Genomic DNA, 25,237 nt, shown 5'->3' on the forward strand with positions numbered 1-25,237 from the left:
TTCAGTCCAACTTTAGATGGGAAGCCCCTTGGGACAAGGATCTCACTTTTACAGTCACCAGTAAAACTCTGTGCACTCTGTGGCAGGGCATAAATAGCAATGACAATAAAGAGGAAGGCACAGTCCCTGCCCCAGAGTGTATATAAACAGCCCAGATCCCCTTGGGTGACCAGCTGCAGGTGCGATCTCAGTCAGCAAAGAGTTTTCATAGACTCATAGTAGACCCATAGTTCTGTGGTGGACTGTGGCTGAAAGACTTTGGAAGAGTATTTTTAGGAGGATTCTGACTGAGGAGAGTGAGGCCATTTGGAACATAAAGGAAGGGAAACAATTTCAGGTACAGGGGGCAGCATGAGTGGGGGAGGCACAAAGTGAGATTGGGAGAAGAATTCAAGCAGAGCAGATAGGCAGGAGCCTTGGGTGGGGTCAGATCAACCTAGCAGGCAACCTGCTCCATTCAACCTCTAAGCAAGGGCAGGTTAGTGATAGGACAAAGGGAAAGTGTAAGGTGACACAGGCCAGCCTGGATTGCTCCAGCTGCTGAGAATACAATCACCAGCCAGTTCTGGCTTCAGTGCAAAAGCAGTTGTCAGAATTCAGATTAGCATGAAGGTTATTCCAGTCAAACATTCCTACAGCCCACCCCCTTTCCTTCCCTTAAAAGGGATTGAATTTCCTTTGCATGTATCCATCTGGAACAGGCGAGAGAGAGCGTCAGGAAGAGACGGGGCACCTCGTGAGCTCTCTGCTGAGTGCGGATTTATAATCTGATGAACAGAGAGAGACCCAGCTAACACCCCACTCCTTCCGGCTCAAGGTCACAGCTCCAGGGCAGAGTGAAAGCACTTAACCTGGAGTTTGTATCTAAAGAAGAAGAGCACAGTTCTGAAGACCATTTCCTGCTTGTTGCAGAGTTGGGGATCTCTCTTGCAACCCTGGATCATGGCCTGGCTGCTTCCCAGGGCTTGCTGCCTAAAAGTCTTCTGTCAGTCCTCTAGAGGACCCTTTTCTTCTGGAATAGCTAGAGCTTGGAGCGGTGGGCCCCTGACTGCATATATGCCGGAAGCTGTAGCGTTCGCTGGATCAAGGGACCACCCAGGGCTGTACAAGGTGTCAGTGGAGCACGTAGATGAATTCTGGGGAGCTCTAGGGAGAAGCCGACTCATGTGGATTAATCCTTTTCACTCTGTCAAAGACTGTAATCTACAGCAGGGCTGGGTGTCCTGGTTCCTGGGAGGACAACTGAATGTAGCAGGTAAGCAGGAAGCCAGACCCCCCCACTCCCGTTTGCTGGCCTCTTGGGGAACCCATCTGGTCCCAGCATCTTCAGGATGGATCCTTTTCAGTCTCATGAATCTGTTCCTGGGAATGCACACACCGTTAACTCCTTCCGTTAGCCAGTGGCTACTGGGGAAGTTCTAAGGCAGCAAGAATTAGCTTTCTGTTTTTAGACACTTTCTTGGAAGTGCACTGATCTGTCTTTCCCCTGCATGTGGAAATCCTAACCTGAGAGGAATAGTCTGAGGAACAGACACCAAAGAGGGAGGAGGGAAAGGGAAGAAAGTGTGTCAGAGAGTGAGGGTGTGAGTGTGAGACAGCACCTGCCTCTGACCCCCACTTTCCCTGGCGTGTTTGTTCCCAGTCTTATTCTCCTCACACCCAAGTCTGGTGGTGCTCAACGGTGCCACTCAATCCAACACTTTCATGAAAACTAGGGCGGTAGAGCTGAGCAGCACATTCTGGTAAAAGGATTCAAATGAGGGATGGTCTCTCAGATCCAGGCACAAACTCAGCCAGAGGATTCCTGCCAGGAACGGTCTAATCGGCTGTGTGTGGTAGGTGTGTAGGAATGTGATTGGTTGTAGGGGAGTGAGTGTGTCTCATTAGCATGTGTGAATACAGCTGGACCATCACGTGCTGTGAGCCTAGCTGCTCTCACAAGCTAAGTGTCATTGGGCCTGGTCAGTACCCTTTTGTGGGAGTCCTCAAAGGTGCACCCATGTGCTACTGGGGTCATCAAGTAGAAGTTAGTGCGCGTCCCTTATCAATGAGTGCCTCTTCACAGTGCTAGATAGCAGCACTGCCAACCCCAACCACTCAAAAATCATGAGTCAGGCCCCCCAAAATCATGAGATTTCAAAAATATTAAGTTTTGGTTCTTTTTTTATTTGCTTTCTGATTTTTGAGCCTTTAGGGGTCACATTTTCAAACTTTTATCTGGAACCACGAGGGAGAGAAATTTATTTTTTTTAAATGAAAGCTGAAAGTCTCACATAATCACAACTCCAGGAGCTGGAGCTCTACAACAAACAACATATGTAATGAGACTCCCAATAAAACTACAAGTGTTGGCAACACTGGTGTTGTCAGAGGAGCCCACTTTGGGATAAGTTTTAAAACCAAGGTCTTGACCGCTTGTGGTCATTAAACATTCCGGGAACTCTAAGTACCCCCAGAGTTCTGGCCCTATTCCATCTCAGGTGATTGCATTCTGCTTCCCTACATTCCCTCTGTAGTGCTCCTCACTTGCTGTCCTAAACTGCCTTCTGGAGTGCTGCTGTCACTGTTTAATAGCTGCCCCATTTCACTAAAGAGGCAGCTGCATTTCAGTGGGAGGTGAAGTGTTCTCTGTGGATTGCTTACCTGCCACACAGGGTTGCTGAGAAATGACTGAGTTAATATTCATGAGGCACTCAGAGAGCCGCCAAGGACAAGTGCAGAGGGCTGTTATGGTTACTCAGGGTGTTTGGGGGAAGTTTCTGGTTAGGAATGTGCAGATTGCAAGTAAGGATGAGGAGGATGGTCATGGGTGTGGTGGGTAAGAAGGTGTGGGAGTGGAATTGGGGTGGTGCTTCTGACCTGATGGCTGGTGCTAGCAATGATGTGGTTTAATGGGTTGAATAAAAGTCAAACTTACAATGCAGCCACCCTGATTGGTATTCAGAAAATGGAGTCACTAGCACTGGCTTTACTAGAATTGAAAATAGCTGAGCCTGTAATGACAGTCAATCTTCTCTTTCAGTGAATTGTCTGGATCGACATGTCCACACAGCCCCAAACAAAGTGGCCCTGATCTGGGAGAAAGATGAGCCTGGGAAAGAAGTCCGGGTTACATACAGGTCAGTACTTACCTCTGTACTTACCCCATCAATTCCCCCATCCTGAGCTGGAGGAATTGAGCACAGAGGGCTGGTATGGTTACTTATCTGATTAAGGAACCAGAGTCTTTCATCTCCAGCTCTGCGGGGCTACCAGAAGGGAAGGGAAGCTAGCCCCATCTGTTCCCAGTTCAAAGAAACTTCTGGGATGAGAGAACTTCTAATTACAAGCTGGTTTCTTTGGACAGAGAACTGCTTGAGTTGACCTGCCGTCTGGGAAACACCTTGAAACGACAGGGAGTGAAAAGAGGTGACCGAGTCACCATCTACATGCCCCCATGCCCTCTGGCTGTGGCAAGCATGCTAGCCTGTGCCCGGATAGGAGCCGTACACACTGTGGTATTTGCCGGATTCAGCTCCGAGGCTCTAGCTGACAGGATCCGGGATGGTAAGCGCCTTCTTCAAACTGATAGGTGCTCTGTGCACAAATTGTCCCTTCATCCTGTCCCCTTGGAGAACAATATCAACCCCTGTCAGCTTCAGTGACCAGTGGTGCTGAGGGTGTGGTGATTGTGCCCGAAGCTTCGTGGCAAACTCCTCCTGTCCTGGCATTCTTACTCCTCCAGCCATGGAGGAGAGAGTGGCCTAAGGGAGTGGAGGAAATGTGTGGGCCCGGGATCACATGCTCAGGCCACCCAAGAACATCGCCACAACTCCCCACAAGCTGTAGCTACAGACAAGCCCTGCCCTGAGAGACGGTTTGGAAAATAAAAGCTGCAGCCAGGAAGTCAACTGAGGGAGATGAAACAGTTTGCACAGGGATCACTCATTCCCACGGGCGGCCTGGAAGGAAGAGGCTTAAGATGCAGCAGGGGAAGTTCAGGTTCAATATTCAGAGATGCTCGCTAACCCTAAGCAGAGCTCAACACTGGCACATGCTACCAAGGGACAGTGCTGGAATGCTCCTCATCAGCGGAGCTCTTTAAGGAGAAACATCCTCTGCCCTGTCAGGGATGATTAAGGAATCCTGCCATGACGATGCACGGCAGGGAGGAGAGGACTAAATATCCCAGTAGAGGGCCTGCCCTGATCCAAGGCTATTCACTAGGTCTCTCTAGAAGCCTCTTCCAGTCCAATGGATGCTGTGCCTGGCTTCATCAAATTCAGCATTTTAAAAATAAGCTCCTAGAGCAGCAAGGTCTGTCAGGCCATCCCCTCTTGGCATGGAGGCTTGAGTTCTCTGCCTCATCAGAGGGAGCAAGGGCCTGGAATGCTGCCTCTCATCAGGTTGTATGTGACTTAATGGGACACATTAATGGGAAAGAAAGAGTTTAAAACTGCTGCTCTTATTTTAAAGAGAGGCCATGAAAACTGGAGATGGGAGGGGGAAAGAGAGAGAAAAGGCATGCGGGGCAGGGCAGGGTTAGATGTGTGTGTGGAGCTGGAGGTGTGGGGGCTAGACATCATGGTAATAATGATGGAGGGCGAGAGGGCAGGGGAGCAGCTGGGCTGAGGTAAAGGGCTGATCATGCTGCTGTTTGTTTTCTTCTCTTTTGCCCTCTTCAGCACAGTCAGAGACAGTGATCACTGTGAACCAGGGGCTGAGGGGGGGCAAGGTTATTGAGCTGAAGCAGACAGTGGACCAGGCCGTGCGTGCATGCCCGCTGGTGAAGCGAGTTCTGGTTTCCATGAGGACTGAGCAGAAGGTTCCCATGTCAGAACTGCATGTGCCGCTGGAGGAGGTGAGATGCCATATGGAGCTACCACCAACTTCCCCCCAGGGAATCAGGAGAAGTGGTGGGGGGGTGGGTTTCCAGCCCAGCCCAAAGGACCGTGTTTGCACTTAGATGCACCGGGGCCATTGTTCTGGGGTAACAGTGTCATGGTCCGAAGCTTATTGCCCAGGCCAGGAACCTTCCCAACAACAGTTTCCCTGCTCTCCAGAATGAATGAATGAGTTAAAGTGGGGAGCTCTTGGAGACGCAATGTTCTCTGTGTAACATCAGGGGCTGGCAGTACTAACCAGAGCCTGCAATAGTGTGGGCAAGACCTTGAAAACTATCTGCCCATGTGCCTCAGACCTGGCCTATAGCACTCCCTGCTATTCCAGCCCTGGGCTCCCCACACATCTTTGTCTATGCACCTCATTCCTGGCTTGCAGTACCCCTGCTGTTCCAGTCTGGGTGGGGCCCACAGCCACATTTACTGACTGCAGTCAGTGCTATACAAGGCATAAACAGTGACGTGGGCTGTCTCTCTTGGTGTTTACACTCTTAGGCCTGGTCTAAACTACGAGTTTAGGTCGACTTTAGCCGCGTTAAATCGAATTAAGCCTGGACACGTTCACACGACGAAGCCCTTTCTTTCGACTTAAAGGGCCCTTTAAACCGGTTTCTTTACTCCACCTCCGACGAGGGGATTAGCGATAAAATCGGCCTTAGGGGGTTGGAATTGGGGTAGTGTGGACGGAATTCGACGTTATTGGCCTCCGGGAGCTATCCCACAGTGCTTCATTGTGACCGCTCTGGACAGCACTCTCAACTCAGATGCACTGGCCAGGTAGACAGGAAAAGCCCCGCGAACGTTTGAATTTCATTTCCTGTTTGCTCAGCGTGGAGAGCACAGGTGACCACGCAGAGCTCATCAGCACAGGTAACCGTGATGGAGTCCCAGGATCGCAAAAGAGCTCCAGCATAGACAAAACGGGAGGTACGGGATCTGCTCGCCATATGGGGAGATGAATCAGTGCTAGCTGAACTCCGAAGCAGTAAACGAAATGGCAAAATATTAGAAAAGGTCTCCAAGGCCATGAAGGACAGAGGCCATAACAGGGATGCACAGCAGTGCCGCGTGAAAATTAAGGAGCTAAGGCAAGCCTACCACAAAGCCAGAGAAGCAAACGGAAGGTCCGGGGCTGAGCCGCAAACATGCCACTTCTACGCGGAGCTGCATGCCATTCTAGGGGGTGCAGCCACCACCACCCCAACCGTGTGCTATGACTCCCTCACTGGAGAAACACACAGGGAAGAGGGTTCGGAAGAGGAGGATGGAGAAAATGTAGATAGCTCACAACCGCAAGGAAGCGGAGAAACCGGTTTCCCCAACAGCCAGGATATGTTTGTCACCCTGGACCTGGAACCAGAAACCCCCGAACTCACCGAAGACCCTGAGGGCACCCAGGGAACCTCTGGTGAGTGTACCTTTGTAAATTTTACACATGGTTTAAAAGCAAGCGTGTTTAATGATTAATGATTCATTTGCCCTGGTAATCGCGGCCAGTACAGCTACTGGAAAAGTCTGTTAACGTATATGGGGATGGAGCGGAAATCCTCCAGGGACATCTCCAGAAAGCTCTCCTTCATGTACTCCCAAAGCCTTTGCAAAAGGTTTCTGGGGAGGGCTGCCTTATCCCGTCTGCCATGGTAGGACACTTTACCACGCCAGGCCAGTAGCACGTAGTCTGGAATCATTGCATAACAAAGCATGGCAGCGTATGGTCCCAGTGTTTGCTGGCATGCAGACAACATCCATTCCTTATCGCTCTTTGTTATCCTCAGGAAAGTGATATCATTCACGTTCACCTGGTTGAAATGGGGCAATTTTATTAAGGGGCCATTCAGAGGTTCCTGCTCTGCTGAACAGAAATATTCCCCGCTGTTAGCCACGCGGTGGGGGGAGGGGTGAAGTGATCATCCCAGAGAATTGGGTGTGTGAGGGGAATTAGTTGGGTTTGTGCTGCATGTTAACCCGGAAACCGCAGCCCCTCCTTTTACATTGCAAACCCATTTTAAATGGCCAACCCAACGGGTGCTTGGTATGGGAAATGAGAGCACTACTGGTTGAAACCATTCCCACATGTTAAGAAGGTTAAAAAAGCCAAAAGACTGTGTCTTACCATGGCTGCCTGCAAGCTAAAATCTGTGGCCTGGCACTGCGTGAGTGATCTCTCACACCAAACCGGCAGGCCCTCAATATAAGAGGAAAAATGCGACCTTGTAACGAAAGCACATGTGCTGTGTAATGTGAACAGCAAAATTTAACGTGAAAGAGTGTACCCATTGTTCTCTAAAATGTGTCTTTTTTAACCACCTCTCCCTTCTCCTCCACCAGCTGCAAATGTTTCTCCTTCACAGATGCTAGTGAAGATTAGAAAGAGAAAGCGTAGGACGCGTGATGACATGTTTACAGAACTACAGATGTCCTCCCACGCTGACAGAGCACAGCAGAATGCGTGGAGGCAGTCAATGACTGATTATAGAAAAGCACAATATGAACGAGAGGAGAGGTGGCGTGCTGAATCGCGGGATGAACAGAGCAAGTTGCGGGCTGAAGATGATAGGTGGCGTCAGCTTGCACACAGAAGGCAAGAGTCGATGCTCCGGCTGCTGGAGCATCAAACTGATATGCTCCAGCGTATGGTTGAGCTGCAGGAAAGGCAGCAGGAGCAGAGACCGCCGCTACAGCCCCTGTGTAACCAACAGCCCTCCTCCCCAAGTTCCATAGCCTCCTCACCCAGACGCCCAAGAACACGGTGGGGGGGCCTCCGGCCACCCAGTCACTCCACCCCAGATGATTGCCCTAGCATCAGAAGGCTGGTCTTCAATAAGAGTTAAAGTTTTAAACTGCAGTGTGTCCTTTTCCTTCCCTCCTCCCCCACCCATCCCGGGCTACCTTTGCAATTATCCCCCTAGTTGTGTGATGAATTAATAAAGAATGCATGAATGTGAAGTAACAATGACTTTATTGCCTCTGCAAGTGGTGCTCGAAGGGGGGAGGGTGCGGTGGTTGGTTTACAGGGAAGTAGAGTTAACCGGGTGGCGGGGGGGCGGAGGGTTCATCAAGGAGAAACAAACAGAAGTTTCACACCGTAGCCTGGCCAGTCACAAAACTCGTTTTCAAAGCTTCTCTGATGCGCACCGCGCCATGCTGTGCTCCTCTAACCGCCCTGGTGTCTGGCTGCACGTAATCAGCGGCCAGGCGATTTGCCTCAACCTCCCACCCCGCCATAAATGTCTCCCCCTTACTCTCACAGATATTGTGGAGCGCACAGCAAGCAGCAATAACAATGGGGATATTCTTTTCGCTAAGGTCTGAGCGAGTCAGTAAGCTGCGCCAGCGCGCTTTTAAACGTCCAAATGCACATTCCACCACCATTTGGCACTTGCTCAGCCTGTAGTTGAACAGGTCCTGACTCCTGTCCAGGCTGCCTGTGTACGGCTTCATGAGCCATGGCATTAAGGGGTAGGCTGGGTCCCCAAGGATCACGATAGGCATTTCAACATCCCCAACGGTTATTTTCTGGTCCGGGAAGAAAGTCCCTTCCTCCAGCTTTCTAAACAGAGCAGACTGCCTGAAGACGCGAGCATCATGTACCCTTCCCGGCCAGCCCACGTTGATGTTGGTGAAATGTCCCTTGTGATCCACCAGGGCTTGCAGCAGCATTGAAAAGTACCCCTTGCGGTTTATGTACTCGGTGACTTGGTGCTCCGGTGACAAGATAGGGATATGGGTTCCGTCTATGGCTCCACCACAGTTTGGGAATCCCATTGCAGCAAAGCCATCCACTATGGCCTGCACGTTTCCCAGAGTCACTACCCTTGATATCACCAGGTCTTTCATTGCCCTGGCAACTTGGATCACAGCAGCCCCCACAGTAGATTTGCCCACTCCAAATTGATTCCCGACTGACCGGTAGCTGTCTGGCGTTGCAAGCTTCCACAGGGCTATCGCCACTCGCTTCTCAACTGTGAGGGCTGCTCTCATCCTGGAATTCTGGTGCTTCAGGGCAGGGGAAAGCAAGTCACAAAGTTCCATGAAAGTGCCCTTACGCATGCGAAAGTTTCGCAGCCACTGGGAATCGTCCCACACCTGCAGCATGATGCGGTCCCACCAGTCTGTGCTTGTTTCCCGGGCCCAGAATCGGCCTTCCACGGCATGAACCTGCCCCAGGAACACCATGATTTCCACATTGCTGGGGCCTGTGCCTTGTGAGAGGTCTATGTCCATGTCATTTTCCGTATCACTCTCGTGGCCGTGCTGCAATCGCCTCCTCGGCTGGTCGTGGTTTTGCTTTGGCATGTCCTGGCTCTGCATATACTCCAGGACAATGCGCGTGGTGTTCATAGTGCTCATAATTGCCGCGGTGATCTGAGCGGGCTCCATGATCCCAGTGCTAGCTATGGCGTCTGGTCTGAAAAAAGGCGCGAAACTAGTATCTGACGGACCAGGGGAAGGAGGGAGGGAGGGAGGGGCAAGTGACGACATGGCGTACAGGTACAGGGAATTAAAATCAACAAAGGTGGCTGTGCATCAGGGAGAAACACAAACAACTGTCACACAGAATGGCCCCCCCCAAAGATTGAACTCAAAAGACTGGGTTTAGCAGGCCGTTGATTTGACGGAGGGAGGGGGAAGCAAATGAATACAGAACAAATCTGTTTTTTACATCTTAAGACGACGGTGCAGCATGACTGATAGCCCTCGGCATCTTCTGGGTGCTTGGCAGTTATAGCCACATTTTTCCTGTATGATGACAATGGCCTTCAGGCCTATTGCACGATCTGCTGCTCAGGGAAGACTCTGCTAATGTGCGATGGGCGCTTGGCAGAAAATGGCATACTACTACTGATAGCCATCATCGTCATTGTGAAGGCAGCAGAATATGACTGGGGGGATGGGGGGCTGGGGGACATACGGAGTTCCAGCCACTGCTGTACGACGATGACGGTTACCAGTCGTAATAAACCATCTACTGGCAAAAGGCAAAAGGCAAGGGCTGGTGCAATGCAGCCCTACGGCTGCCAGTCCCACGTCTGCCAGCACATATGGTGACGGTGAGCTGAGCTGAGCGGGCTCCATGCTTGCCGTGGTATGTTGTCTGCACAGGTAACCCAGGTAAAAAGGCGTGAATCTGTTGTCTGCCATTGCTCTGACGGAGGGGGAGGGGCCTGACGACATGTACCCAGAACCCCCCGCGACACTGTTTTGCATCATTCGGGCATTGGGATCTCAACCCAGAATTCCAATGGGTGGCGGAGACTGCGGGAACTGTGGGATAGCTACCCATAGTGCAATGCTCCGGAAGTCGACGCTAGCCTCGGTACTGTGGATGCGGTCCGCCGACTAGAGCACTTAGAGCATTTTATGTGGGGACACACACAATCGGCTGTATACAACCGATTTCTATAAAACCGGCTTCTATTAATTCGACCTAATTTCGTAGTGTAGACATACCCTTAGTTAAGCACAATGCATCCAATGCTGGCCAGACCTCAGGGTAGTGGCACTTACTCTTTCTGAAGAAGTATTTTGTCGTTAGCTCCTGCGTTCAAAACAACTGCCTCCTCCATGTTTTGTACAGAGTGGAGCTCACTGTCTGTGCTCAACAAATAACCTAATTAACCTGAGAAGGCTTCTCAGAAGAATTCTGTTATGGTCAGAAAAGTGACAGTGAACAAATAGCCTCTTTCTACTCATAGACTCATAGACTTTAAGGTCAGAAGGGACCAATATGGTCATCTAGTCTGACCCCCCGCATGATGCAGGCCACAAAAGCTGACCCCCCCACTTTCCCTTAACTCTGCTGTTGAAGTCTCCAGATCGTGATCTAAAGACTTCAAGTCGCAGAGAATTTTCCAGCTTGCGACCCCTGCCCTATGCTGCGGAGGAAGGCGAAAAACCTCCAGGGCCACTGCCAATCTACCCTGGAGGAAAATTCCTTCCCGACCCCAAATATGGCGATCAGCAGAACCCCGAGCATACAGGCAAGGTTCTCTAGCCAGACCCTCATTTTACCAGCGATGGCCGTTATTGCCTAATTGATTAGAATCCCGTAATCCCATCAAACCATTCCCTCCATAAACTTATCTAGCCTAATCTTGAAGCCAGAGAGGTCTTTCGCCCCCACCGTTTCCCTCGGAAGGCTGTTCCAAAATTTCACCCCTCTGACGGTTAGAAACTTTCGTCTAATTTCAAGCCTAAATTTCCCCACGGCCATTTTATATCCATTCGTTCTCGTGTCCACATTAGCACTGAGCTGAAATAATTCCTCTCCCTCCCTGGTATTTATCCCTTTGATATATTTAAAGAGAGCAATCATATCCCCCCTCAGCCTTCTTTTGGTTAGGCTAAACAAATCAAGCTCCTCTAGTCTCCTTTCATAGGAAAGGTTTTCCATTCCTCGGATCATCCTAGTTGCCCTTCTCTGTACCCGTTCCAGTTTCAGTTCATCCCTTTTAAACATAGGAGACCAGAACTGCACACAGTACTCCAAGTGAGGTCTCACCAGCGCCTTGTATAACGGAAGCAGCACCTCCCTGTCCCTACTAGAAATACCTCGCCTTATGCATCCCAAGATCGCATTAGCTTTTTTCACAGCCACGTCGCATTGCCGACTCATAGTCATCCTGCGATCAACCAGGACTCCGAGGTCCTTCTCCTCCTCAGTCACTTCTAACCTATGCGTCCCTAGCTTATAACTGAAATTCTTATTAGTCATCCCTAAATGCATCACCTTACACTTCTCACTATTAAATCTCATCCTATTACTAATACTCCAATTTACAAGGTCATCCAAGTCTCCCTGCAGAATATCCCGATCCTACTCAGCAGATCTGCTCCCTGGCTGGGTTCAGCGTTAGAGCTGCTGGCTCAGTGATTACAGCCTTTTACTCCTGCTGGCTCCACAGAGCCTATACAGCCCTGGGAGAGGGAGCTGGAGTCTATTCTGGACAGCGCATCAGCAGAATTTTTAAGTGCGCCCCAACTGCAGAATTGTTATTACTGGTGGTGATGCCTGAGCCAGCAAGAGCCAGCTTGACCCTCAGAACCCAGGGGGAGTTTGTGGTGCCAGCATGTGGAAGAGAACCCCTCCGTTTACTTGAACACAGCACACTTGATCTAGCAACAGTGAAAAACAATGAACAATGAACACTGGCCCCACTGGTGCCATTTTGATAGTCACTTTTCAGCGTAGTTCTGCATTTTAAGGAGCCAGCTGAATGAAGAGGGGGTGAGCGTTTGGGAGTGGGAGGGAATTCAAAGCTTAAGGGCAGCATAGAAGAAGATGCAAAGACTAGGAGGCTAAGGAAATAGAGGAGCATAGGAGGAAATGAGAACAAAGATACTGTTGGGGCAGCGTTCTGTAGGGCCTTGGTGGGGGGAGGAGAAGAAACTTAAACCAGATGTGGAAGGTGAAAGGAAGACACTGAAGGGCTCTGAAGAGAGGTGGGCGGCATGGCCAGTGGCAGCACCCATTCTGGTATGTACTGGAGAGGATCAGGCAGGGAAGCAGGGAAGTCAGAGAGGCAGAGGCTGCGGCAATGAAGATGAGAATTGACCAAAGCAAGATGAGAATTGACCAATTGGACAAGATGTTAGCCATAGGGAAGGAGAGGAAGGGATGGACTTGATAAATGTAGGCAGGAAGAAGCAACAGGATTAAAGAGCCTGAATGTGGGGAGATGGGTTAGGATCTGAATTGCTAGAGTGCTGGCCCAGCCTCCACAATGCTATCCCCCTGCCAGGCAGCGTTGGCCCATCACCGGGCAGCAGAGGAATAAGCCACAGTGGGGTTCATTTCTCTGACGTATATAATGCTTTCCATTCAGCTCTTCTGGGCTTAGTAAATGACTAATGAAATGTGAAGTCAGAGCAAGTGTGGAGAGAGTGGAGGGAAATCTGGGGGCTGTGAGGAGATCCTGGAGCTGAGTGAGAACCTCTCTGCTTTCTGTCATAGGAAATGATGAAAGAAGATGTATGCTGTGAGCCTGCTGTCATGGAGAGTGAAGACTTGCTGTTCCTTCTCTACACATCAGGCAGTACTGGCAAACCCAAGGGGCTGGTCCACTCCCAGGCAGGATACTTGCTCTATACTGCCATCACACACAAGGTAACGAGGCCTAGACACAAACACCAGGGATGTCAGGTCAAGGCATACAGGCAGCAGAAATACCAAGCTATGATGACAAGACCACGTCTCTACTACTTGAGCTAAAGCATAATCTGGGAGCTGCTAATGTTATTAGGGATCTAGCTGCTGGAGGGAAAGATGGTTACTAGGAGTGCAGCAGGACTGAGTCCAGGCAACAGGGGGCACCAGTGCATGTTCTAGAGCAGGTCAATTATTCGTTACTTATAGTAGCGCCCAGAGGCCCCAGGTAGACCTTGGTGCCCTGTTGTGCTGGGCACTGCTCCAGCACTCAGGAAGAGATAGTCTATGCCCCAAAGAGCTGCCAAGATGACAAGTGAGGTAGAAAGGGGGGGAGGAGCAGCAAACACCAGCAAGACACAGGTTTTATATTTACAGTCATTTATGTCTAAACATTTGTTTTTTCCTTCTTCTGTCCTCACCACGCCCTGAGCCAATCAGTTCAGGGAGGGCATTCCACCCGCAGAGAAAAGCATTGCTCAGACACCCAGCCAGTTTATTCCAGGGGATGGAGAGAGAGAAATGGCTGGTATCTTACAGAAATAACCCAGCCTTTTCCTTCTCTGCATAAGTTCTGTTGCAGTTATGCCAGCAATTTGCTTACAGGCCTGCAGTGGGGAATACAGGACATACTTAGAGAGAGATCTCCAAGACCCCTCTCCCCTGTGTTCTGAGATTCAACTACACCCAAGCATACATGAGAGTGAAAGCTCTGCTCCTGAAGAGAGCCCCTAGAGCACTAAAGAGAGGGGTCCATACTTCAATGGAGCAGAGGTAGCTTTAGGAAGAGGAAGCCCCTAAAACAGATAGCAATCTCCCAGATTTTATTCCAGTTACTAGGGTGCCATAGGCAAGTCCTCTAAAGGTACACCTACACTTGAGGGGAAAAAACCCTCACGGCAGCGAGCCTCAGAGCCCAGGTGTACAGACTCAGGCTCGGGCCACGCCACGCCACTAAAACTAGCTGTGTAGACATTCCCACTTAGGCTGGAGCTCAGGCTGTGACACCCACCCTCTTCCCCGGGCTTCAGAGCCCGAGCATGAATGTCTACATGGCTATTTCTAGTGCTGCAGCGTGAGCACTGTGCACCCGTTGACCTAGGCGCGGAGACTCACTGCCGCGGGGTGGTTGTTTTTTGCCGTGTAGCCATGAGAGAAAGCTGGAGACAGAGCTGCTGGGAACTCACGTGCTGAGCCACACTCGTGTTCCTGAGGCAGCACAGTACTGAGCTGCAGAACAGTCCCCCAAGGGAAGTGGGGAAAAGCCCATTGCTTGAGACAGTTCCCCAAGCAAACTGCTTCCAAGTGTAACCCACACACCTCCTCTGTGTGGTGTTCTGTCCCATCTAGGGGCACCAAGACCACTTAGAGAGAGAGTGATTTATGAGTCTGCTCTACAGCCTTGGCTAACAGCCATATGGCTTTTAGCTCATGCAGTAGACGCTCATGCACTAAGCTCCAGAGGTCCCAGGTTCTATCCTGCCTGCCGACCACCAGGGCCTGTTGGTGTTACACAAGAGCCACCCTTCTGGCTTCTCATGAGACAATTCCCTTTCTAAACAGCTCAGTGTGGGCTCCTTAGCCGTGGGCAAGCTCCCCCTAAACCTGATCCAGGGATCTTCATACCTCCACCCAGGCCCTCTTACCAGAGGGCTCCAGTCCTGGCCTTGGTGCATCTAGTGTTCATGTGAGGCCAGATCTGGTGACTTAGGTCTGAAATGCCCTGTGTGCCAGGGGTGGGGACGTGTGGAAATCTGGGAGCCAGTGATTTGACACAGAACAAAGCAACGTGCTTAACCCTCCCTAGACCCCTGGCTTGGCACAGTTGTCCTGCTGGCCATTGCACGCTGTGTAGCTATTGCTTGGCAATACTGGGGCAGCTCATGAGAACAGAAAGCTGAAAGCAGGGGATGTTGTCCCAGGACAGGAATGTGGGAAGCAGGCAGCACTGTCCAATTCCAACACATGGCCACGTTAGCTCCAGCTGCTCTGGAAAACATGACCAGAGCTGGAATGAATTCCTGCTTGTTTTCCCCAGCTGGGTTCAGCAAGCTGCTGCTGCTGCTTGAATACTCTGTTACTTTAAACAGAGACTATCACAGAGGATAGCGAGTTTCCATTACAAACACACCAGCGCCTTCCTCACCCCTGGAAACCTCATCTGTCACCCTCCTGTCAGGGGGCCCACTTTGCGGGGAGCTGCTCGAGCATTGCCACAGCAAACCTAATGGCAGCTACAGTATGTTAGTAAGGGACGAGAGGTTTTTAAAGTATTGTAGGAAATGGTGGATCTCAGAACAACGGCCAAGAAACAAAGGGCTCCAAGGGACATTATACTGGGAAACTTGCTTGGTGTTAAACAGACGGGAAATGGAGTGAGAGGAGCCAGGCCCAAGTAAAATAGATGTTTCACTCTCAGGGCCAGCCCTGCTATCCAGACTAACATGGATACAGACTAACACAGCTGCTACTCTGAACCCTGCTATCCAGTTACTCTAGGACATTCTGTCCCACCCCCTACTCCAGCATGACATCCATGGAAATGGGAGGGTGTGGAAAATAGCACAGTCTGAACTCCGGGTCCCTGTGACGGTGCAGAGCCAGGCTTACCTTGCGGAGTGGGACCAGGGGCGGCTCCAGGCACCAGCGCAGCAAGCACGTGCCTGGGACAGCAAGCTGCGGGGTGGCGGCCTGCCGGTCGCTGTGAGGGTGGCAGTCAGGCGGCCTTTGGCGGCATGCCTGCGGGAGGTCCACCGGTCCCGCGGTTTTGGTGGCAATGCGACGGCGGGTACGCCGAAGCCGTGGGACCGGCAGATCACCTGCAGAAACACCACCGAATCTGCATGACCGCGGACCGCCCGCAGGCATGCCACCAAAGGCCGCCTGACTACCGTGCTTGGGGCGGCAAAAAACATAGAGCCGCCCCTGAGTGGGACAGAGGGGTGTCCGCCTGCTAGCCCTGCAGAGCCAACGCCACAAGAAGAGAAGGGCTGGAATCTATTCTGGCTTGCAGAGCAGCAGCACAACTATTTGTCTTTATTAGACAGTGTTGTGAGGGGGAAGGAACCCAGTCCTGCTCACGGGGGAGTTTGAGGGCTGGCAATCGCAAAGAGACTTTTTTTTTTTTTACTGGCAAATTGAGCAAACTGGATCTGGAGTCAGCGAGAAAGAGGAGCATGAAACCCCATAGTGGTCTTTTTAGAGCGTGACCATTCAAAGAGTAGAACTGCTCTTGCGGGGGAGTTGGGGGGGAGACTTCACAAACTGATTACACTTGGTAGCCAATAATTTCCTTATCTCCGTTTTAGATTAGCGGCTTTTCACTTTCATCGAGTATCTTCTTGATCTTCTGAGAAGGGGGAACACAGGCACCGGCTCTACCGTCCCTAGACCAATTAGTATTTTAATACACCATTGTCACATCCCCTCTGACTCATCTCCTCTTTGAACTAAATAGTCTTGCCTCTTAGGGAAGTCTCCTAGGCCTCTGCTCATTTCTATTTCTACTGTACCTGTCTGTGGAGTGATGAGCAACGCTGAACACTACTCCAGCTATGAACTTACTGTTGATTTGGCTAATGGCAGTATCACATGGTCAGTTCAGTTCATTATACAGCCTAACAATTAATTTGCACAGGAGCAGCTCTTTTCCATGAGTGGGCCCAGTCAATTTAGAATCCAGCAGTGTGAAGGAGTGGTCCAAATGGTTCATTCCAACAAGCATGCCCTTGCACTCGCCAACAGTGAATTTCATCTGACATCACGTTGCCAAGTCTACCTGTGGAAGGTCCTTCTGAAGTTCCTGACAGTCCTCAAGTGTTGACTCCAATAATAATGGGAACTGGCTTGTCTGAATTTGCATCAAGAGCCTGGCTCCTTTCCTCAGCACAGGACTGAAGCTGCTTTAGTTATTTATTTCTTTTTCAGCAGGGCCCTAACCAGGACTACGGCGCCATTGTGCTGGGTACTGCACAAATGCAGAATAGGCCAGTCCCTGCTTAAGGGCTAAACAGGGACAAGCTGTGACAGATGGGTGTAGCAGAGAGGGTGGGAAGCAGTGACTCACAACAATTTGGGCGTCATGGTGGATAATCAGCTGAACAGGAGTTCCCAGTGTGACACTATGGCCAAAAGAGCTAATGGCATCCTGGGATAAACAAGGGGATCTCAAGTAGGAGTAGAGAGGTTATTTTACCTCGGTATTTGGCACTGGTGCAACCACTGCTGGAATAGTGTGTCCAGTTCTGGGGTCCACAATTCAAGAAGGATGTTGATACATTGGAGAAGGTTCGAGAAGAGCCACGAGAATGATTAAAGAATTAGAAAACATGCCTTATAGTGATAGACTCAAGGAGTTCAATCTACTTAGATTGAAGAGAAGGTTAAGGTGTGAGTTGATGACAGTCAGTAAGTACTCACATGGGGAACAAATATTTGATAATGGGCTCTTCAGTCTAGCAGAGAAAAGTATAACGTGATCCAACGACTAGAAGTTGAAGCTAGACAAATTCAGACTGGAAATAAGGTGTACATTTTTAACAGTAATTAAGCATTGGAACAATTTGCCAAGCCTGTGGTGGATTCCCCATCAAAGGCAATGTTTAAGTCAAGATGGGATCTTTTTTCTAAAAGACCTGCTCTAGGAATTATTTGGGGGAAGTTCTATAGCCCTGTGTTACACAGCAGGTGAGGTGATCACAATGGCTCCTTCTGGCCTTGGCATCTATGAAGGGGAAGACGAGGCTGGCAGAGACAGGAGACTTTAGTTACAGATCTCTCCCACACAAGAGCTGCTCTGGCAACCTCTGTGGTAGGAGGGGCCCTGTCTCCAGGCTACAGCTCTTGCTCTCTTCTTTTTTTGCACAGTATGTGTTTGATTACCACGATGGGGACATCTTTGGCTGCGTGGCAGACATCGGTTGGATCACAGGGCACAGTTATGTGGTGTATGGCCCTCTGTGCAACGGAGGTACCACTGTCCTTTTTGAGAGCACTCCAGTGTACCCCAATCCTGGTGAGTAATGAGGAGGTTCAGAAGAGCCCCAGGTGCAGGGAAGGGCAGCAGGAAGAGGTTGTGGGGCTGAGGGAAGGATCCTTCTTCAAAAACACTCAGCAGCCATTCTGCCAGAACTGTAAGAAGCTATTATAAATGCATGAATGTAACCCTGCTCTGAAATCTCTGGCAAGCAGGGAAGTGACCCTGGCCGCTCCATGCAGAAGAGAGAGAGGCCTGAAATTAATTCCCACCTCAGCCCACGTACCAAAAACTCCTGACATCATGGCATGAGTTGAGTCCGTGTGTGGAGCTGAAGAACACATTGAATTCCTCTCGTATCCCAGGGAAGGTGGTAGCGAACCGTCTTATTCATGGGTGGAGCAGTAAGGAGAAGAGCAAATCCCTCCTTCTCTGGAGTGGTCTCTTGTTTATTACATGTGTGGCAGGGTCTTGAGGGGGATGCTAGCTGTGCCCTTCCCTGCTGCAGAGAGAGCTGTGGAGATGGTTATCAGGAAGGGCTCTCAAGAAAGGAAAGAGTCACTGCTCCTCCTGGGTTTACCCTGAGCTAAGTTGGCCTGGCTGAGAGGGCCATGGCACTGCTACAGCAGGGGTATGAAAGCAAGGAAAATATTGGGATGAGCCAATCCTAGAGGTAACTGGCCCAGTTTCCCATTCCAGGGCGTTACTGGGAAACAGTGGAGAGGTTACGAATTAATCAGTTCTATGGAGCACCCACAGCAATTCGCTTGCTGCTGAGATATGGGGACGAGTGGGTAAAGAGATACGACAGATCTTCCCTCAAGACCCTTGGATCAGGTTGGTACCAGGTGATGGTTCGGGGCTGACCAGACTACCACTCTCAGACTCAGTTCAGTAGTGGGCTGGATTAGAGGTATGTGTTGGGTCAGTACTTTGCAGTAAGAGAGAATACACCACCAAGGAGAAGGCCTATTCGTTGGCCCAGGTCCATGATCTTGATAAAGCCAGTACGTCGGAGGAAAAGGGAAGGAGAGAATTTTTTCTGAATTGTCCCTTAAACATAATTCATCTCTCTTTCCCCTTGCAGTGGGAGAACCCATCAACACAGAAGCATGGGAGTGGTACTTCAACGTGGTTGGCGATGCACGGTGCCCAGTAGTTGACACATGGTGGCAAACTGGTAAGAAGCAAAGAAGACCCCTCGCCTCCCATTACAGGCACCTACGCAATTCCCCAGGTGTAATACCCATCTGGGATTGTTCAGCTGGGGGTAATTATTATTTAGACATCACCATAGATGTGCATGGCACATTACAGCCAAGTGCCCAGCACAGAGACCCTCTTGGCCCCACCACAGGACAGACAAATAAATGATAGGATTTAAAATTAGCCTGGAGAATAGATGGTAGGGACCAATCCAGCGCTGGACTAGATGGGCAAGACTTTCCATCTCTAATTAACAATCTTTTCCAGCCACCTCCAGACAGCAGAGAGCCTTGCCTACAGCAACCCCTGCATGCGCACAGAAGCAGATGGATCCCCTCACCACCACACGGCCATTAACCATGCAAGGCTTAGGGGGAAGGTGGATTTCTTAGCAGTGTTCCATGGCTTTCGCTTTGACCTAATTTCATGGGTGTCACCATTACATTTACCTCAGAAACAGGAGGCATCTGTATCTCTCCCCGTCCATCCAGCCCCGGAGATGAGATTCTTCCAGGCATGGCCATGAGACCATTCTTTGGGATCAGCCCTGCCCTCCTGGATGACAAGGTAACTTACAACCATCAGTCCAGAGGTTCTCTTAGCCAATGTTCCCATACTGTTCCCTCCAGCAGGCAGAGGCTGGAAGTAGAGGACTTGTAAACTGGACCCTGTCTCCCCTCCCTGCCCACCCCAGGTCATGTCCCACTCCCTACAGATCCTCCTATTTTGAGCAACTGCAGCAAGGGAGCTGGTAGCAACCCCTTGCCATCTCAGCCTGTGTTCCTGCACCGTTCTCTATAGTGCCCTGTCCTGGGAGGAGCTCGGACACATGCCTCAGAAATGCTACAAAGGTATTTTCTGGAACAGTGGGTTCCAGCTTCTCAGTAACTGAATGGATGCCATGCTAGACTTACAGCCATAGCTGTAGCTATATGCCACTGCCCAGGGAGCCTGGAACACACCAGAGGAAGCAGATCTGGACAAGGGCACAGAACAGGCTGGGCCTGGGCGAGAACTGGCTTCTGTCAGAACCAGGTGTTAAGCAGCAGAGTGGGCTGCACATCACCTCCCTGCGGGTGGTGTGAACTAGATCCTCCCGCACTGCTCTCCATGTCTCTCCCAGTCAGAAGGTTGTGGTGGGGTGTGGCAGGTAAAACTAGACCCAGGACCAAGCATGGAGGTTACCCTCAGCCCCAGTCATGACAAAGTGTATTATTTTCCAGGGAAACATCCTAACACAGAACAATGTCTCTGGAGCCCTCTGCATCTCTCAGGCCTGGCCAGGAATGGCACGGACCATTTACAATGACCACAAGAGATTTCTGGAAACCTACTTGATGCCTTACCCAGGTAGGATTTGCAGGGAAGGACAGAGGAAGATGCACAGTTGATCACGGATTGGAGACTAGAGCCACATGAATAAGGGGTTTTATGGCGAATGCACGAGACTGGCACATGAGAGATCTGGGTTAAATTCCTGGCTCCAACAGACTCACTGCAACGCTTTGGATAAGTCACATAGTTTCTCTGTGCTTCAGTTCCCCATCTGTAAAATGGAGGTGGCTCTTCCTTTCTTCCACCCTTCGTCTGTCTCATCTATTTTGAAAATAAGCTCTTTGGCACAGGGACAGCTCCTTACTATGTATATATAGCACCTACCACAAAGGGGTCCTGATCTCAGTGGGGACCACCAATTGCATCTGTAATACAAATGTCAGCTCCTGTAGCAATGAGAGAAGGGAAGAGAAGTGTCCAGACCATGGAGGGCTGAACTGTGGCATGGGTCCCAGGCTTGTGGGAATGGGGCTGGTCCAGTAATGGAGCATGCACCCCAGAATTAAGGGTGGTAACAGGGAATGCTCCTGAGCTGTAGAGCTGGGAGAATCCAGGTTGACTGGGGGTAGGGAAGTCCCTTTGCCCTGAGTTTAGGGAGGGCACAGTATACAGGGGGGATAGTGTTGATGTGGGGAGGGGTGTACCTAAGCCATGGAGGTAATGAGACAGGGGAAGAGGGTGCAGCTAGCATTGGCTAGCTGTGAGAGACTCTCATGGTTCTGATCATCACAGGATTTTTCTTCACGGGAGATGGAGCCTATCGTACCAGCCAAGGATATTACCAGCTGACAGGACGTCTGGATGATGTCATCAATGTTAGCGGGCACAGGCTAGGCACTGCAGAGCTGGAAGATATTGTGGTAAGAGGTTTGGGCAGAAGGAAGTGGTAAACACCTGACCCCTAGCTTATAAGCAAGTACGAAGAGCTGAGGTGGGCAGAGCCTCTTCAGGGAGCAGAGTAGGAGCACGGGGGCTTCCGAGTAAAGAAACCATGAAACACTGAGTGAACATAGCACCTTGCTGTCATGCCTGAGTTTTCTGCTCCAGCAGGAGGCCTTGTAGGGAATGGGGCAGGAGTTCTATCTGGAGCAGGTAGGGTGGAAGGGGCAGTTCTCTCATCTCTACTACTCCCACTCTGATTTCCAACCAACTCTAGAGCTGCCCAGCTGGGATAGTGATCATAACATGCAGCCATGATTTCTGAAGTCTCACTAGGACTCTTCCCATCACAAGTTCTATCAAGCTAGCTACAGCTATGAGTATGTTGCAGCTGCCCTGCTGCTTTACTGGGTAGGGGGCAACCCCTTCCCCCTGCAAACACTTCAGGCCTTCTTACCTTTCTGTCAAAGGGCCCAGCACATGGCTGCACTATGCTAAGTTCCACTTTCCTCAGCAGTATCAGACTAGATGGCAAAGTATTTAGCTCCAGTATCACAACTAAGCTGTTCTAACAGCACAGGCCACAGCTCTATCCTTGCACTCAAGGGAGGGATAAAGGTTTATTTGGAGCTCAGGCTATAACTAGGTGAATCAGAAAAGATTCAGAGCATCATGCAAATTTAGGGGATCATCTAAACCAGGAGTAGGTAACCTATGGCACGTGTGCCAAAGGCAGCACGCGAGCTGATTTTCAGTGGCACTCACTGAGTCCTGGCCACCGGTCCGGGGGGCTCTGCATTTTAATTTAATTTTAAATGAAACTTCTTAAACATTTTAAAAACCTTATTTACTTTACATACAATAGTTTAGTTATCTATTATAGACTTTTAGAAAGAGACCTTCTAAAAACGTCAACATGTATTACTGGCACCTTAAATTAGAGTGAATAAATGAAGACTTGGCACACCACTTCTGAAAGGTTGCCAACCCCGATCTAAACCTTGGAGGCCCCCATTGTTATGAGATTGGAGTCTCTCCGTGCTCTTTGGAGCAAACACATCCCTGGGTTTGTAAGCAGGGACTACCCAGTGAGATCTTGTGAACAGGTTACTGGGTCCTGTTGCAGCAGGGGTGGGAGGAGCAGAATGGGTAGTTGCCACTCACAGAGGTAAGCCCAGAGCTGGAAGAGGAAGCAGGGGTGTCAGGCCTCTTCCCTACACACTACTGTGTGGCAGGTAAGTAGGAAGAGGGCATGGAGGCCACCTTGGGAGCTCCCCATCTCTCTCTGCCTTACAGCTGGCTGCACCATGCTAGTGTGTGGCAGGACAGGCTCCAGGGCTGCAGCCAGCCTGCCAGGACTGCTGAAGTGAAATACAGACCTGTTTTGTTCCAGAATCAGCACAGAGCGGTGGCAGAGTCAGCCGTGATCGGCTTCCCTCATGAGATCAAAGGAGAAGGTGAGGTGCTCTGATTCCTGCTACTGCAATCTCTGTAATGGTCTTCACAGCTGCTAGGGCTAGTGGTGGGAGGAGGAGCCATTCTAGGGTGACTGCATCCCTGACTTGTATGGGGGAGTGGGGACACAGGGACCACACTCAGCATCTGTCTAGTATTTCTAATACACTCACCACTGTGGTACACACGGTAAGCTTTGTGGGGCACAACCGAAAGTGGGGTGGGAGTCACCGCAAGAGCCACATGGCTTTGGGCTGGAAGGGGGTAAGTCTTGGGTAGCCTTACACTGCAGGGGTTTGCAGCTTCAGGCAACACAGGACTCCCTCCAGCACATCTTCAGGAGGGAGGTCCCAGAACCTCACTGGAGGCGAGGAACCGTAGCCCTGTAGAGGAAGAGTCTCAGCTTTGGTGAGATCACTTCAGTCCAAAGGTTTGGACGAGGGAGGTGTTGGTGATCCAAGATTCACTTAGGTCACAGACACACCATCTCAGCATCATACTTCAGGCTGCATCTCAGCTAGTTGCAGAGTGCTTAGCCCTGCACTGGACATCTCCCTGAACCATGGCTTGGTGCACGGATGAGTAACTCCATCTTTTCCCAGGAGCGTATGTGTTCATTGTGCTGAAGAAGGGGACTGATGTCTCTCAGGAGAGGCTGAGCAATGAACTTAAGGAGCTAGTCTCAAAGAAGATTGCAAAATATGCAAGTCCTGAATATGTTCAGGTAACAGCCCGCAGGCCTGTTCCTGCCTGCACTGCACCCTGTATGCCCTCAACCCTGTCCCAACAGCATGGCGGAAGCCCCTTCCCCACTGCTCCCAGCCCCAGATGACACAGTTTAGGGCTGCAGCCCTTATTCTGCTCCTTTCTGCCGCAGGTCACAAAGCGGCTACCCAAGACCCGTTCAGGTAAGATTATGCGCCGTGTCCTGAAGAAGATTGTAGAGGACAAGGCAGATGAGCTTGGGGACCTGACCACCTTAGATGACCACGAGGCCGTGGAGGAGATCATCGAGGGGCACAAGCGCCTCCTGCAGGAGGAGCAGGGCCAGTAACCCAAGTGCAGTCAGAGACTCTCTGCTCCCCTTTTCTTCACCCCTCCCACCCCCATCTAATTTGGGACCTAGCCTAGAAAAAGCCAATCAACAGGCACCAGTAATTCAGTTGAGATCAGACCTTTATTTTTCACACCAGCACTGAAGACCTTGGACCTCCAAAGCAGACCGTTCCTCTGAGAAGTGACCGTGTCTGGGGGCAGTAAGAGTGAGGGTGAGGCAGGCAGAGGGGGTGAGGAAGGGTGCCCTGCTTCCTCCCTGGGAAGCGGAAGGTAGAAGGCCCTAGTGAAAAGCCACCATACCCCTCCCCGCATCTGGATAATGAGGAAGGAGGCAGAGGGCAGAGGTTGGCTAATCCCAGATTGGAGGCCTCTCTTCAGGATGGCTCCCAGCTCCAGCATGTCCATGTAGAACACTAAGCGCCCATGTTTTTCCTGCTGCTGCTCCAAACCCACTGCCACAGCACTGTGTCTGTGTGGGGAAGCGGTGTCCATGCAGGACAGGGTCAGCTTTAGGGAAAATGGCACCCTGGCTGAATCTGTATTTTGGCACCCTTTGAGTTTGAGAACAGTAGCATGGGGCGCAGGGATCAGGTGCCTGCCAGGCTGCATAGGGAGAAGTTTGAGCCCAGGGTCTCCCTTCACCATACACCCCGATCACCTAGCAGGAGGAGAGTGGTGCACAGCTACTGCCTGTGCCCACAGGAAAGGGGGACCCAGGGGCTGCCCACTGGCTCTGCAGGGGTGAGCCCTGCTGCCTGCACCTCCCAGAAAGGCTGGCAGCTCGGGGCAGCACTGCCCACACCTGCCCGGCTGGCCAGAGGCTCCAGCCCAGCTTCCACTCACCTGTGCTCTGGTAGCCCAGGCCCACTAGCTTGTGGCACTCGCACATCGCGTCCTCCCCCACCCCAATGCCCTAGGCAGTTGCCCACTTAGCCCACCCGTAAGGCCAGCCCTAGTGCAGGATGACAGGAGGAAGCAGCTGCTGTCTGCCACCAGCTCAGGCTGCTTGATGAATGCTGCCACACATACCCCATGCTAACAGGCCCTGGATTTTAATGCAAAATGCTTCTAGTGAGGTTCAGCCTGGGGTAAAATGACACGAACTCCATGGACTAATCTACCATGTGCTGAGCACGGCCCTGAACAGAATGAGGAGACATGGGCCCTGTCCATCCCAGCAGATCCCAGCCTCACGTTCAGATGATAGTGGTCCCTGTGGAGACCATGGTCCTTTCTGAGCTAGCATCACACTGCAGTCAAGTACAGGCACCACTGGCCCTGCCTTTGCACAGCACCAGATGATGC

At 51.0% G+C, this 25,237-nt stretch overlaps 1 protein-coding gene across 4 annotated transcripts; it reads left to right on the top strand.

Moving 5' to 3' along the window:
* Positions 1-749: 749 nt before the first annotated feature.
* On the top strand, positions 750-25,227 carry LOC112101855 (acetyl-coenzyme A synthetase 2-like, mitochondrial). 4 transcript variants are annotated; one of them, XM_024192739.2, is made up of 14 exons: positions 750-1,255; positions 3,023-3,119; positions 3,347-3,546; positions 4,665-4,840; positions 12,835-12,987; positions 17,893-18,040; positions 18,701-18,838; positions 19,089-19,181; positions 19,662-19,774; positions 20,431-20,557; positions 21,275-21,402; positions 22,815-22,878; positions 23,479-23,600; positions 23,754-25,227. In XM_024192739.2, exons 1-14 carry the CDS (start codon positions 943-945, stop codon positions 23,928-23,930), a joined length of 2,049 nt encoding a protein of 682 aa, XP_024048507.1. In that variant the 5' UTR covers positions 750-942; the 3' UTR covers positions 23,931-25,227. The 4 variants fall into 4 exon arrangements, 3 of the variants coding, with proteins under 3 accessions (XP_024048507.1, XP_024048508.1, XP_024048509.1); XR_002907699.2 differs by lacking the exon at positions 23,754-25,227 and having other exon boundaries at positions 22,718-22,878; positions 23,479-23,513; XM_024192740.2 differs by lacking the exon at positions 18,701-18,838.
* Positions 25,228-25,237: the final 10 nt, after the last annotated feature.

The sequence above is a fragment of the Terrapene carolina genome, unplaced genomic scaffold (assembly GCF_002925995.2).
Source record: "Terrapene carolina triunguis isolate 2854851 unplaced genomic scaffold, T_m_triunguis-2.0 Scaffold96, whole genome shotgun sequence".
Taxonomy (NCBI): domain Eukaryota; kingdom Metazoa; phylum Chordata; order Testudines; family Emydidae; genus Terrapene; species Terrapene triunguis.